Below are 13,755 nucleotides of genomic sequence, written 5' to 3'. Positions count from 1 at the left end.
TTACTCAGGCTGTAGCAGCACACATCTGTATATACTGTATAAATAACATAAAAACTACTTATTCCACATATTTCCACAGTACATCTATATAGTTTCAATTTAAGAAACAGAATTCAGTCTTTTTAGTTTCTAAAGGTGGCCATACACTTGTCCGATTTGAACACTTTTCACCCGGTTTTAATGGAACTGGCCGAGAAATTGAGTGAGAAGTGGCCACATTGCAGGTGTTCTGTACGCATCCGATCGGAGTTAGAGATCGGAACTGCTTGAACATCTAACCTCCAACTCTGACAGCGGGAAATGGGATTACAAGCTCCCGGGTGGCATAAGGGGCATCGGCTGCGACTTCTCCAGGGGAGAAGTCACAGATGTGTATGGGGAGGGGGGGGGGGGGCTTAACAGTCAAAATAGAAAATATTAGAGACTAACATCCAGAGAGTCAGTCAGTCAGTCATTTTAGGTCCCATAAAAACTTATTACACTTAAAAAAATTTTTTTATTTATGTTAGGTTCTTACCTACTCTAATACTTTCTCTAAGAATCCTGGGCTTACTTATCACATCTGTGTTGTTGCTAGTTCTTAGCCGTGTGCCGTAATCTCAGCTGACACATGTCCTCTCTATAGGAATTAGGCCCACATTTATGTGTTAATGCTCATTGTCACCTCTTCAGTTTCATTGCTGCTTTTTGTCCGTATACTAATCCTGCTGATTGTTTCTTCTTTCAGCTACTTGTACAAGAATGAAATCCAATCCATTGACAGGCAAGCATTTAAAGGACTTGCCTCTCTAGAACAACTGTAAGTGGCCATTGTATTGTTTGTGTAGTTGTCTCAAAATGGTTATGCTAACACCTTTATTTACCTTCTCCCTCCTATAGCGCTTAAGAAATGTCCTCCATTCTTTTCTGTTTTTTTTTTCCCTCCCTAATATTGAATGTTGAATTGTTCTATTTGTGTCTTTGTTTTTGCTTGCATTTCTATTGTTACGCTTTGTTTATTTTTGATGGTCTTCGGTTTGTAGTTTTAGTTTGTGTGTGTGTGTGTGTGTGTGTGTGTGTGTGTATATAGGACCTGGGAGGTAAAATAAATTGCCCATATTGTGGGATTGAATTTACGTGGATTTCACATTGTATGTATTGCCGAATAAGAGAAAAATACATGCTTTTACCCAGCTAACTGAATATCCGTAACCAGATTTAAACGCTATATAACAGAAGTCAGATCTTGGTTACATATATTTGTGCAGATGTATGAAGAATCAGGCTTCTCTGTGTATTGGGGGTCCCTATTGCTATATCTAGGTGCAGGGTGCGGTCAACCCAAAAATCAGGACCAGCCAGAAAGCCCAGAGCAGCACACAAGTGAAAAAAACTATATACAAAAATTGAATAATGATGAATTATACAAAAATAATGAATGTAAGTAAAATATTAAAGAAATAGTGTTAGTGAAAAGGATAGTGCTAGGTAGAATGTAATGATGTCCCTTCTCAGAGCCATCCAGCCAGACCAATCCAGGGGCCCTGCACCCCACACCCATGTTGCCCCATTTTGGGTCTTTGATTAACTAGCAAGGAGCCACATGATGGTAAACGGATCTTTACTCAAATATATCCACACTAAGAGCTACCTACCTGAAGCAACCCCGTATGGCATATCAGGGCAAGCATCTCCCCTCTAATGCATATGTATTGCTGTGTGCACCGGGAAGAAGTGGGACCACCAGTCAGACTTATTGTGAATGCCTAGTAGTACCACTTTTTCACCAAAATTCCAGGTCTTACCCAGAATTTGGAACACTGTTCCTATCTCGGTCATACCTGAGACAGACTTCATTCCCACTGCGATTATTCTCTGGCCCACTTTAATTTTCCTTGGTCAGCGCCGCCAACACTTTATGCAGGTGCGTATTCTCCCTTCTGTCGACGCTTGGAGAGAACTTCATCCCAGAGTTTTTTGGGGTTTTTTCTTTAATAACCTTTTTTCTCTAAACCGCAACCCATGTTATCACCACAATAACCTGGGTTTTAGCTGGTTATTGCATTAATAAGGGACTGTAGGTCTCTCAGAACATCATAATCACATCTTCAAGAATTGAATTGTTCCAATTAATTGTCTTTCGAGGTCAGAGTTACTGGAGCTACCTATTTATTAAACCTTAGCGTTAAGCTGGGCACACATGATGCGTTTCAGGTCAAATAATATAGTGCGTACACACTGTGCAATCTTATATTTAGTGGCCACTTCCAGGAGTATGCTGTCATTGGCGATATACATGCAGCTCAATCTTGGGATATTACAGACTGCTAAAACAATGATTGGAAGCTGGCTATAGACCTCTTTATACTTTATGTATGAAATAAGACTGGCGCACCACTGACTGTCACAGAACATAGCACATAAGTTGAAACCGCTGCTGAGTGACCCATTAACCATTGCCCTATTTAACCACTTTGGTTGTATGCTTGCCTGAGCAGCACTGCAGGAGCTGGCTTTCCCGGACAATTTCCAGGCATACCAGTGATAAGTACGTGTGCACCAGTGGTACCTCCAGCTGTGCACCACTGGCACCTCTAGAGGCAACTCCCCCCCTCCCCCTGCCGCTCATACACCCCGCCAGTCACCACCTCCACAGATGCAGAGGCTGTTGCAGAAGGCAGCGGTTGCCCCTGTTGTGCTGATTCTGGGGCAGGACAAACTTGCCCTGGTGGGTTTGTCCTGCCATAGGAAAAAAAAACCACTCAAGGGGTTAAACAACACCTCACCAGTTTATAACCATTAACATTGTTGTTCAGTGGCCATAGACACTGATTTATGTTGTTGTATTGCCAGTGCTATTTTTGTAGGAAAATAGGTTCAGGAACTGTGGGCGGGGGCAGAAAGTGGGCGGTGATATGGGAGGAGCTACAAAAGGGGCGGGGCATTACATAAAAAAAAAAAAACAAGAAAAACATAATTCCTCAATCCGTCACGATTATTATGCATATGCCACACACAGAGATTCCCATTATACATATGCCCCACACCGTGATGCTCCATTATAAATATGCCACACACCGTGATGCCCATTATACATATGCCACACACCATGATGGCCATTATACATATGCCACACACAGATGCCCATTATACATATGGCCCACACCGAGATGCCCATTATACATATGCCACACACAGATGCCCATTATACATATGGCCCACACCGAGATGCCCATTATACATATGCCCCACTCTGTGATGCCAATTATTCATATGCCCCACTCCGTGATGCCCATTATACATAAGGCCCACACAGAGATGCCCATTATACATAAGGCCCACACAGAGATGCCCATTATACATAAGGCCCACACAGAGATGCCCATTATACATAAGGCCCACACAGAGATGCCCATTATACATAAGGCCCACACAGAGATGCCCATTATACATAAGGCCCACACAGAGATGCCCATTATACATAAGGCCCACACAGAGATGTCCATTATACATATGCCCCACTCCGTGATGCCCATTATACATATTCCACACACTGAGATGCCCATTATACATAAGGCCCACACAGAGATGCCCATTATACATAAGGCCCACACAGAGATGCCCATTATACCCAAGGCCCACACAGTGATGCCCATTATACATAAGGCCCACACAGAGATGCCCATTATACATATGCCCCACTCCGTGATGCCCATTATACATATGCCCCACTCCGTGATGCCCATTATACATATTCCACACAGAGATGCCCATTATACATAAGGCCCACACAGAGATGCCCATTATACATAAGGCCCACACAGAGATGCCCATTATACATAAGGCCCACACAGAGATGCCCATTATACATAAGGCCCACACAGAGATGCCCATTATACCCAAGGCCCACACAGTGATGCTGCCCATTAAACATAACACCAAGATTCCCATTATACAGTAACCGTAGTGAGAAAAAATAAAATTGCATTACAAATTTGTAGAACATTCTTTCTCCATACCAGACAATTGCAGCCAGGATCAGAATCCAGTGTAACTGGGCTCACTGCTCAGGCAGATGGAGGAAGAAGGCACTCCACAGGTCAGGGCAGCAGGTGGGGGAGCGTCCTCTGTTAGGCAGGCTGGCAGGTGGGAGAATGCGTCGCAGGTCCGCGGACGGGAGAGCGCGCGCCCCTGCCACAAAACGAGATGCCCATTATACATATGCCATACAACGTGATGCCCATTATACATATTCCACACACAGAGATGCCCATTATACATATGCCCCACTCCATGATGCCCATTATACATATGCCCCACTCCGTGATGCCCATTATACATATGCCATACACCGTGATGCCCATTATACATATGCCCCACTCCGTGATGCCCATTATACATATTCCACACAGAGATGTCCATTACACATATGCCCCACTCCGTGATGCCCATTACACATATGCCCCACTCCGTGATGCCCATTATACATATGCCACACACCGTGATGCCCATTATACATATGGCCCACTCCGTGATGCCCATTATACATATTCCACACACAGATGTCCATTATACATGTGCCCCACTCCGTGATGCCCATTATACATATGCCCCACTCCGTGATGCCCATTATACATATTCCACACAGAGATGTCCATTACACATATGCCCCACTCCGTGATGCCCATTATACATATGCCCCACTCCGTGATGCCCATTATACATGTGCCCCACTCCGTGATGCCCATTATACATATGGCCCACTCCGTGATGCCCATTATACATATGGCCCACTCCGTGATGCCCATTATACATATGGCCCACTCCGTGATGCCCATTATACATATGGCCCAATCCGTGATGCCCATTATAGATATGGCCCACTCCGTGATGCCCATTATACATATGACCCACTCCGTGATGCCCATTATACATATGGCCCAATCCGTGATGCCCATTATACATATGGCCCACTCCGTGATGCCCATTATACATATGGCCCACTCCGTGATGCCCATTATACATATGGCCCACTCCGTGATGCCCATTATACATATGGCCCACTCCGTGATGCCCATTATACATATGGCCCACTCCGTGATGCCCATTATACATGTGGCCCACTCCGTGATGCCCATTATACATGTGCCCCACTCCGTGATGCCCATTATACATGTGCCCCACTCCGTGATGCCCATTATACATATTCCACACACAGAGATGTCCATTATACATGTGCCCCACTCCGTGATGCCCATTATACATATGCCCCACTCCGTGATGCCCATTATACATATGGCCCACTCTGTGATGCCCATTATACATATGGCCCAATCCGTGATGCCCATTATACATATGGCCCACTCCGTGATGCCCATTATACATATGGCCCACTCCGTGATGCCCATTATACATATGGCCCACTCCGTGATGCCCATTATACATATGGCCCAATCCGTGATGCCCATTATACATATGGCCCACTCCGTGATGCCCATTATACATATTCCACACACAGAGATGTCCATTATACATGTGCCCCACTCCGTGATGCCCATTATACATATGCCCCACTCCGTGATGCCCATTATACATATGGCCCACTCCGTGATGCCCATTATACATATGGCCCAATCCGTGATGCCCATTATACATATGGCCCACTCCGTGATGCCCATTATACATATGGCCCACTCCGTGATGCCCATTATACATATGGCCCACTCCGTGATGCCCATTATACATATGGCCCACTCCGTGATGCCCATTATACATGTGCCCCACTCCGTGATGCCCATTATACATGTGCCCCACTCCGTGATGCCCATTATACATATTCCACACACAGAGATGTCCATTATACATGTGCCCCACTCCGTGATGCCCATTATACATATGCCCCACTCCGTGATGCCCATTATACATATGGCCCACTCTGTGATGCCCATTATACATATGCCATACAACCTGATGCCCATTATACCATATGCCACACACAGAGATGCCCATTATACAAAAGGCCCACAAAGAGATGCCCATTATGCATAACACCAAGATGCCCATTATACACCTTTATTTCTACATACCAGTGAATTGCAGATCCAGAAAAGCACAGGTTAGGGCAGGCAGTCTCAGCAGGGGTCTTGGAGTTTCTGTGTCCCGTCCAGCAGAGTCCCATCTGGCTGGTACTGCAGTGGGAGATCAGGGAGGAAACAGGCTGTGCACGGTGCGCAGACCTGTTACAGGCGCCGGGTGTCCAGCAGGTCCGCAGGCGGGAGAGAACGCGTCCCTGCAGAAGTCACGCGGGCGGGAGTCTCGGCGTCCCGGGAGTTAGGCACTGCGGGCGGGACTGAGGCACCATGGATGCGCGCCATGGACGTCATGTGCGTGCATCCATGGTGTCGGAGGGCAGGGGGCGGAACTCACTAAGCCGCTGCGTATCAACCAGGCCGCTGCGGCGGGGATACATACATTTTTGCTGGACAGCTGAGGCGGCCATAATTGAACCTCCGGAACGCCGTTCCTGCTGGGGACATATTTGAACAGAACTGCAGGAACGGCGTTCCGGTGCGTTCCGGCCCAAAAATACCCCTGTGTATTGCTTACAATGCATGCTTTGTGTCTCCAGACACTTTAAGATATTTGTGTCTGAGATAATACAGAACATGTCATTTGCAATTTACCTTCCCCATGTTTGTCACATTTGGCAGCCTTCCACATGTTATCAGTAAGCTCAGCAGCTGCAGAGTCAAACTGTTATTCCAGAGCATCGTCACTACTGTGTATACACTAGATATAGGCTTCCCATACTGTCCCTTTTTAAAGGCTCTTAGATGACAAAGTCTCTCTAGCCGATGAAAATCAGTACATCTCCCTTACAGTGAGCCTGTGTAATTAAGGAGTGACCCAATTTAGAGGGACATTATTATGTTAAGCCTACATAAATATAAAGTTATGGACCTTTCTGCAGCACAGTAGATTTACCCTGTAAGGGAGATGTACTGTGTCAGGCCTTGGAGAAAGGTAATGTGTAGTTTGCCTGAAGTAACCAATCCACTTCTGGCATTTATCTAGCACAGTATTTGAAATGACAGTTCGAAGCTGGTTGGATGCTTTCAGAAACTTCTCCATATATCTATCTCCAAGACTTGTTACATTCCTCCGCGTTTCTACTATTGATAGAGCTATGCCTTTTTATATGCCTTTTAAAGTAACGTGGCAGTTTGTCTTTTTTTTTTCCCCATGAAACTCCTGCACTTGCCCCTGACAGTGTTGACACCTGTTCTTAGTCGGGACAAACTGGACACGTGAAACATTCCTTTCTCCTATAGTTTGATGCAGTACAAAATAATGCCTTCACTAATCTGGTGTAACAAGATGAAATAACTCGTTCATCTTTGTTACACCTGACTAGCGCTCACACTGCAGTAGCCCAAAAGAGTGAATTAGATCGTTTCGTTTTTGTAGGTGATAGCATATTATATACTGCTCTTTACACAGTGCTCTCTAATGCTTCAGTTATTTATAGGCTGACTAGTTAAAAGCCTGTCAAAATGACGGCTTAGTCCCTATCTGCTCCTCCGGTACTTGTGTATTATCACGGTGCCCACGAAAATCGGCCGCAAATCGCATGCAAAAATCGGATGCGATTTCCGGCCGATTTTTAACTTTTTCTGGCCGATTTGCATGCATGCGATAAATAAGCACCCTAATGGGTGCTTACAATGCTTAAATGCACCCCCATGCCACCCCTTAAGTATAAACATGAACCCGAAGCGTGGGGAGCGCTGCGAGCCCGCGAGGGGCGGCGGTACGTGTCCTATGACCTTTTCATACCCCCACTATCCACGTCGGCGTGGGGATGATAATAGAAAGTGTGGCGAGCGCAGCGAGCCACCGAGCCCGAAGCGTGGCGAGTGCACGCGTATACCTTCACAGGTATACGCGTCCCCTCGCCGGCTTCACAGGTATCCGCGGGGCTCGCTCCGCTCACCACGCTTCGGGCTCGGTGGCTCGCTGCGCTCGCCACACTTTCTATTCTCAACTCCACGCCGACGTGGATAGTGTCAGTATGAAAAGGTCGTAGGACGCGTACCGCCACCCCTCGCGGACTCGCTGCGCTCGCCACGCTTCGGGTTCACGTTTATACTTGGAGGTGGCATGGGGGTGCATTTAAGCATTGTAAGCACCCATTAGGGGTGCTTATACAATTTAATATCGAATAGGAGTTAAAATCGCATCGCATGCCATCGGGTGTACGGCATGCAATGCAATTAAAAAATCGTGCGACTAATTATCGGGGCGGCGTGCTAGTACACAAGTACCCAAGGATGTAATAACATGCAAATCGGCAGGAAATGGGCGAAAATCGGACGCAAAATCGCATCGCAGATCAAATCGGCCGTAAATCGGATGTGATATCGTATGCGATTTAGATGAAATTGGGCGCCGTGATAATACACAAGCACCGCTCCTCCCTCCAATCTGTCTTCACTGCGCCCTCTCTACATGGTAGAGACTAGTTCCCATGCAGTATAGCTTACAGGAAGTGACGTTCAGTGAGGGCGGAAGTTGTTAGATGCCCTCACAACGTTTTTAAATTTATGTGTAATTCATGTAGGTGTCGTTTATTTTGTTTTATTTTTGCAGCATTGTACCCTCGCGGGCTCGCTACGCTCGCACGCTTCGGGCACGGTGGCTCGCTTCGCTCGCCACAGATTTATATTCCCCCTCCAGGTATACGTGGACCCAGGGCATGATGGGAAAATTACCTAAACTGCATGGGATCTAGACACTACCCTCTCTACATATCCAGTTTGCCGCCTTGAAACAGATAATTTTGGTTTCACTTTCTGTAGTAGTAATTTTGTTTGTCCAGTGGCCTCTAGTGGTCACTGGTGGTACTTCACCTCAGAGTTGATATTGATATATGTTCACAACCTGTCAGTGGATCTTGACTAGCATTTTAGTCTAGTCTAATTTTAGTCAATGATTTAGCCATAGCTTTGCAGTTTAATGATACTGTATTGGATTTTGCTAAAAAACATTTCTCTATCATTCCCTTGAATACTTTGTACACCTTTCACTATGTGTTTAGTAATCTAGGTATCAAACAAGTGCAACACAAATGCTATTTCCTTCACAGCAGGTCATTTATTTTCTGCAAACATCAATTCAAGACCACAATCGTCTTAGAATTAAACATTTTAATTTAAATAATTACAGAATACAATAAATCACTAGAAAAATACAACCTGCCTGATACAAGTAACTAGTAGCAGTATAATACTAGTCTACGGCAAAAAAAAAATTAGTAAGAATGCATATTACAATATATCTCTATTTAGCTAATGTTAACTAAATAGCTAGCTACATAAGCTGAGTGATTCTCATGACAAGGAGTTGTTGTAATCTAGGGCCAAAGAGGATGTGTAGAACTGTATGAAATACAGTATTATTAATTAAAGAACCAATAAATCAGTCACTCGAAAAATACAACCTGGGGGTGTCCAGACGTAAATGATTGCAGCATTTTCGTCAAGTCAATATGGACTAATATTAAGTCAATATTTTTATTTATTTTTTTTTTTTTTTTTTTTTATTGTTAAACTCCTATTTTGGGTATCATTACATTTTGGTCACCGAATTTTTTTTGAATACAAATAGTTTGTCTAAACTTTCATAGACGAAATTAACACTGAACAGAAGGTGGGTCCTCGTGTGGTCAGCACTTAGAATGATAAAGTGCTTTTCTGTAATGTTATGACATTGCAACTACAGAGCTTACTATTAATGTTTGTTTCCCATATACCAAAAATATATATATACAGTATATATTCCTTTTCCTAAATTATACAATTACCCTCAGGCTGTGTGTGCGTAGGGTTCAAACATAAATACATTCAATGTTTTTGGTCCCACCCCCCAGGATATCTTATTATGGTATGCAAGTATTGCAAACTACGGAAAAATCAGATATCCAAAATATCTCTGGTTCCAAGCATTTAGATATGGGATTCTTGATCTGTAATGTGTTATATAGAAAAAATGGTTAATAAATAATATCACAGCACTCTCTCCCTATGGCACTGGCATTCTGAAGCCCACATCCTGTTATTTTGCCCTATTTTTAGACTATGTGCTTAGCGAAAGTGTCCAAAGTGTTGTATTGGCTGCTCATTGCTAATTTACAGTACTCTCATGGACAGTACTGACTGGTTGGTCTTGGCTGGTGCATGCACATGCTCTGTACAGTACTACCACAGAATAAAGGCATGCTGGCGGTGTGGCAGTTTATATTGTGTTGCTTGCGCATGTGAATCTGGTCTATTAACTCTATATTAATATCTGTCTCTTCTTCTCACTATAGTGCTCACCCAGCAGCTAACTGCCAGCGACTGGTAGGGCTCTCTTGCTTGCTATTAACATTATCCTTTGTTTTTACTAACCGGGAATACAGAATAATTGTTCATATTTAGTTATTTCCATGTTTTCATCTTTCACCTTTGAAAAGACAACATTTTACGTTTTTATAATGGATCACCGGTTTACCTTGGCTCTGTCTTCCTGTTGACTTCCTGTAGACCAATGATGGCTAACCTTGACACTCCAGCTGCTGTTGAACTTTACATCCCAGCATGCTCTGCATCAGTTTTAGCATTGCCAAATAGTAAAACTGTAGCAGGGCATTCTGGGATGTGTAGTTCAACAACAGCTGGAGCGTTAGGTTTAGTCATCACTGCTGTAGACCAATGGTTGGAGCAACTTGTCGAGAGGAAACTCGCGGCGCACACGGTGCGTAGGCACACAGTTTGGGAACCACTGATTTTGACAATGCCAACAGAGACTTTATTACAAATTGACTCTACTTTCTATCCAAAAGTAATTCACATTTGAAGAGTTACAGTATACAGAACACGTGTATTTTAAATAACCACAGAGAATAACAGAAGACGTTTCGAGAAAACTTTTTAAATGTTTATGAAGTGTTGGATGGTAATTTAGTCCCTTGTTAAGCTACAAATAACTACTGACTTCACAAGTGCTCAATAATAAAAGTTATATATGAAACTTTCATGGGCTAAAGTTACACCAGTTGCCTATAAAGTCCTTCCAAAACCAGTACAGCTGCTAACCGCTACTCCTTTATGTACTTACAGGAGGATGTACAGTAGGAGCAAGTTTCATCTTTGCTCCTTTGGCCATGGCTATTCTATTGTTCTCAGCTGCAATACGTATTGTATTGCAGCTGAGAACAACAGAATAGTCATGGCTAGACATGACCAAAGGAGCAAAGATGAAACTTGCTCCTACTGTAACAGGCCAAGGGTGCAACCAATCAGCTTTTAGTTCACATTAAGTACATTCTATAAAATCATAGTTAGATGCTGATTGGTTTCTATGGACAACTTGTCTACTTCTCTATTCTATGCTTGATACATCTGCCCTCCTATATTTAGTTGTCTGTGTACATAAAGGCACTTACTCTGTTTCACTTGCAAAGGAAAATTTCTTCTGAAATGGATAATACCATGTGCACTGCAGGTGGGGCAGATGTAACATGTGCAGAGAGAATTAGATTTGGGTGGGGTTTTACTTCAAAGTGAGACCTATTTTGCAGTGTAATAATAAAGCAGTCAGTATTTTCCTGCACAGAAACAAAATAACTCACCCAAATCTAAATCTCTGCACATGTTACATCTGCCCCCCCCCCCCCCCCCGCAGTGCACATGGTTTTGTCCAATTGAGAAGGAATTTGCGAGTGAACCAGAAAAAGAGCCAAAAAACAAAACCTGCAAATCCACACCTTAAGAGTGCACCTAGGTGATGCTGTGTCACAGAAGAGGATTGCACAGGCAGAATGAGGTGTACCTGTGTCTGTCTGTCAGAGGTGTACATCATTACATAAGGGGTTATTCATATGGTGTGCAGCTACTGATATCAGACGTTATGCAGCACCCCCTCCTGCATGTCCTCAGGATTACCTACTGCCTGAGGGGGCTTACTACTTTACCGCACTATTTGTTAATTTCACCACTGATCCTGTATTTATTAAGAAATTCCGATTTTTTTAGCCTACAATGATGATTTTTCCAAAGTTAACTTTTTCTTTGCAAATTACATTTCTTAATGAAATACACGAGATCTTTACCACAAACCCCATAAACTCTAATACACAAGGGGATAGTTTGTCACGTTCACCATTTCTGTGTATACGTATGGAGGGAATTGTATGTTGCTAGACCAGTAGTTCTCAAACTCGGTCCTCAGCACCTCACACCCTTCACGTTTTCCGGGTCACCCGGCAGGTGCACTCATTAGCCAGACACGTTTTAAAATATCCACAGTTGGAACTTATTATTTCACTTGTGATTCTGTAAAACATGCACAGTGTGGGGGTCCTTAGGACCGAGTTTGAGAACCTGTGTGCTAGAGAATTAAGCCGGTTGTCCTTAATCTGCCCTTCGCATATTATGCTCTACTTGAATTAGACTGTAAATCCACGCACATGGCGATAATAGATTCCTTGACAGTCTGTGAGCGTAAATGAACTGTGCTATGTGTAACTTGTGTATGCCTGGGTCTTCAGGGCTGAACTTGCACCCTAACTGTCATTGATTCATTTATTCACTGGCAGTGCATTTATTCGCCACAGCAGTGTCCGTCTGTGACTTTTTTTTTTTCACGCGTTTGATGATGTGATCTTTATTTGCAGATACCTTCATGTTAACCTTATTGAGACATTAGAACCAGAATCTTTCCATCACCTGCCTAAGCTTGAAAGACTGTAAGTTCCCAAAGTTATTGTTGAATATTACAGAAGAATTGAATGCTTTTACACACAGATTACATTTTTGTCGCGTGTATCCTTTCCAGGTTTTTGCATAACAATCGTATCACCCACTTGGTTCCTGGGACCTTTAGTCAGCTGGCATCTATGAAAAGGCTGTAAGTATGGGCATCAGGGACTGTGTTTTGTGTTACGGGTGGAGAATTGTCAGGCAACCTAGTAGATAGGCTCATCGTTCCTTTAAACTGGGAGACCTGTATAAATTACACAGGTTCTGTGGCTAATTAAAACCAGGGACTTTATTTTGATACACATGCAAAGCTGCGAAATTTGTGTAAGAAATGTGCGCTCGGCACCCGCAGGCTGTATGTCCCTCTGCGCTCCCAGTCCCCTGCAGTGGGCGGTCCCCAGCTCCCCGTGCACTGTATGTTACAGACGGAACACGCCTTCAGTGTCCCTGAGAGAATGCCTTTGGCTGTGATAGTAACGGTGTGCTGGCTCCTACACTCTATGCCCCCTCCCACAGCTCAGTTCAGGAAAAATGTGCCCTCAGAGGTGCAAGCACATTTTCTTCATTCTTCTAAACTTTATCCCCACTGCCAGAGCACTCCCCTAACATGTCTGAAAACATCTGAGTGGTGAGCAGAAGCTGGGGATCCCGCTAGGGGGGGCACCCCGGTCAATTTGTGGGAGGGGGTTCCTGAACCACAGTGGCTGAGTTCAATGGAGGATATGATGCAGCAAATGTCTCAGCAAATAGCTGCCACACAGCACCAGACTCAACAGTGTCTGTGGAAGGTCTGCAGAAATCTGCTGGACTGGTTGCTTCTTCCTCAGATGTTAATGCACCACAAAAGCGCAGGCTTTTAGAGGTTGGCTCTGACTCCGAAGAGGAGGAGCAGGAGGAAGGCGCGGAGAAGGAACTTGTTTTGTAAGAGGTTTATATCCAACTCAGGGTCTGGAACCTCTTATTGTGGCCATCAGCG

At 44.2% G+C, this 13,755-nt stretch overlaps 1 protein-coding gene across 1 annotated transcript in view; it reads left to right on the top strand.

Annotated features, from left to right (window-relative positions):
* PXDN (peroxidasin) overlaps positions 1-13,755 on the top strand; it is a 120,566-nt gene that overhangs the window by 70,957 nt on the left and 35,854 nt on the right. Inside the window, exons 4-6 of the mRNA XM_083178468.1 lie at positions 728-799; positions 12,695-12,766; positions 12,856-12,927. Coding sequence (XP_083034594.1) covers positions 728-799; positions 12,695-12,766; positions 12,856-12,927 — 216 coding nt within the window. The remainder of the gene's footprint in view (positions 1-727; positions 800-12,694; positions 12,767-12,855; positions 12,928-13,755) is intronic.

This window comes from Crinia signifera, chromosome 3 (genome assembly GCF_055691185.1).
Source record: "Crinia signifera chromosome 3, ASM5569118v1, whole genome shotgun sequence".
NCBI classification, from domain to species: domain Eukaryota; kingdom Metazoa; phylum Chordata; class Amphibia; order Anura; family Myobatrachidae; genus Crinia; species Crinia signifera.
This window is presented reverse-complemented; position numbering and strand designations above follow the sequence as displayed.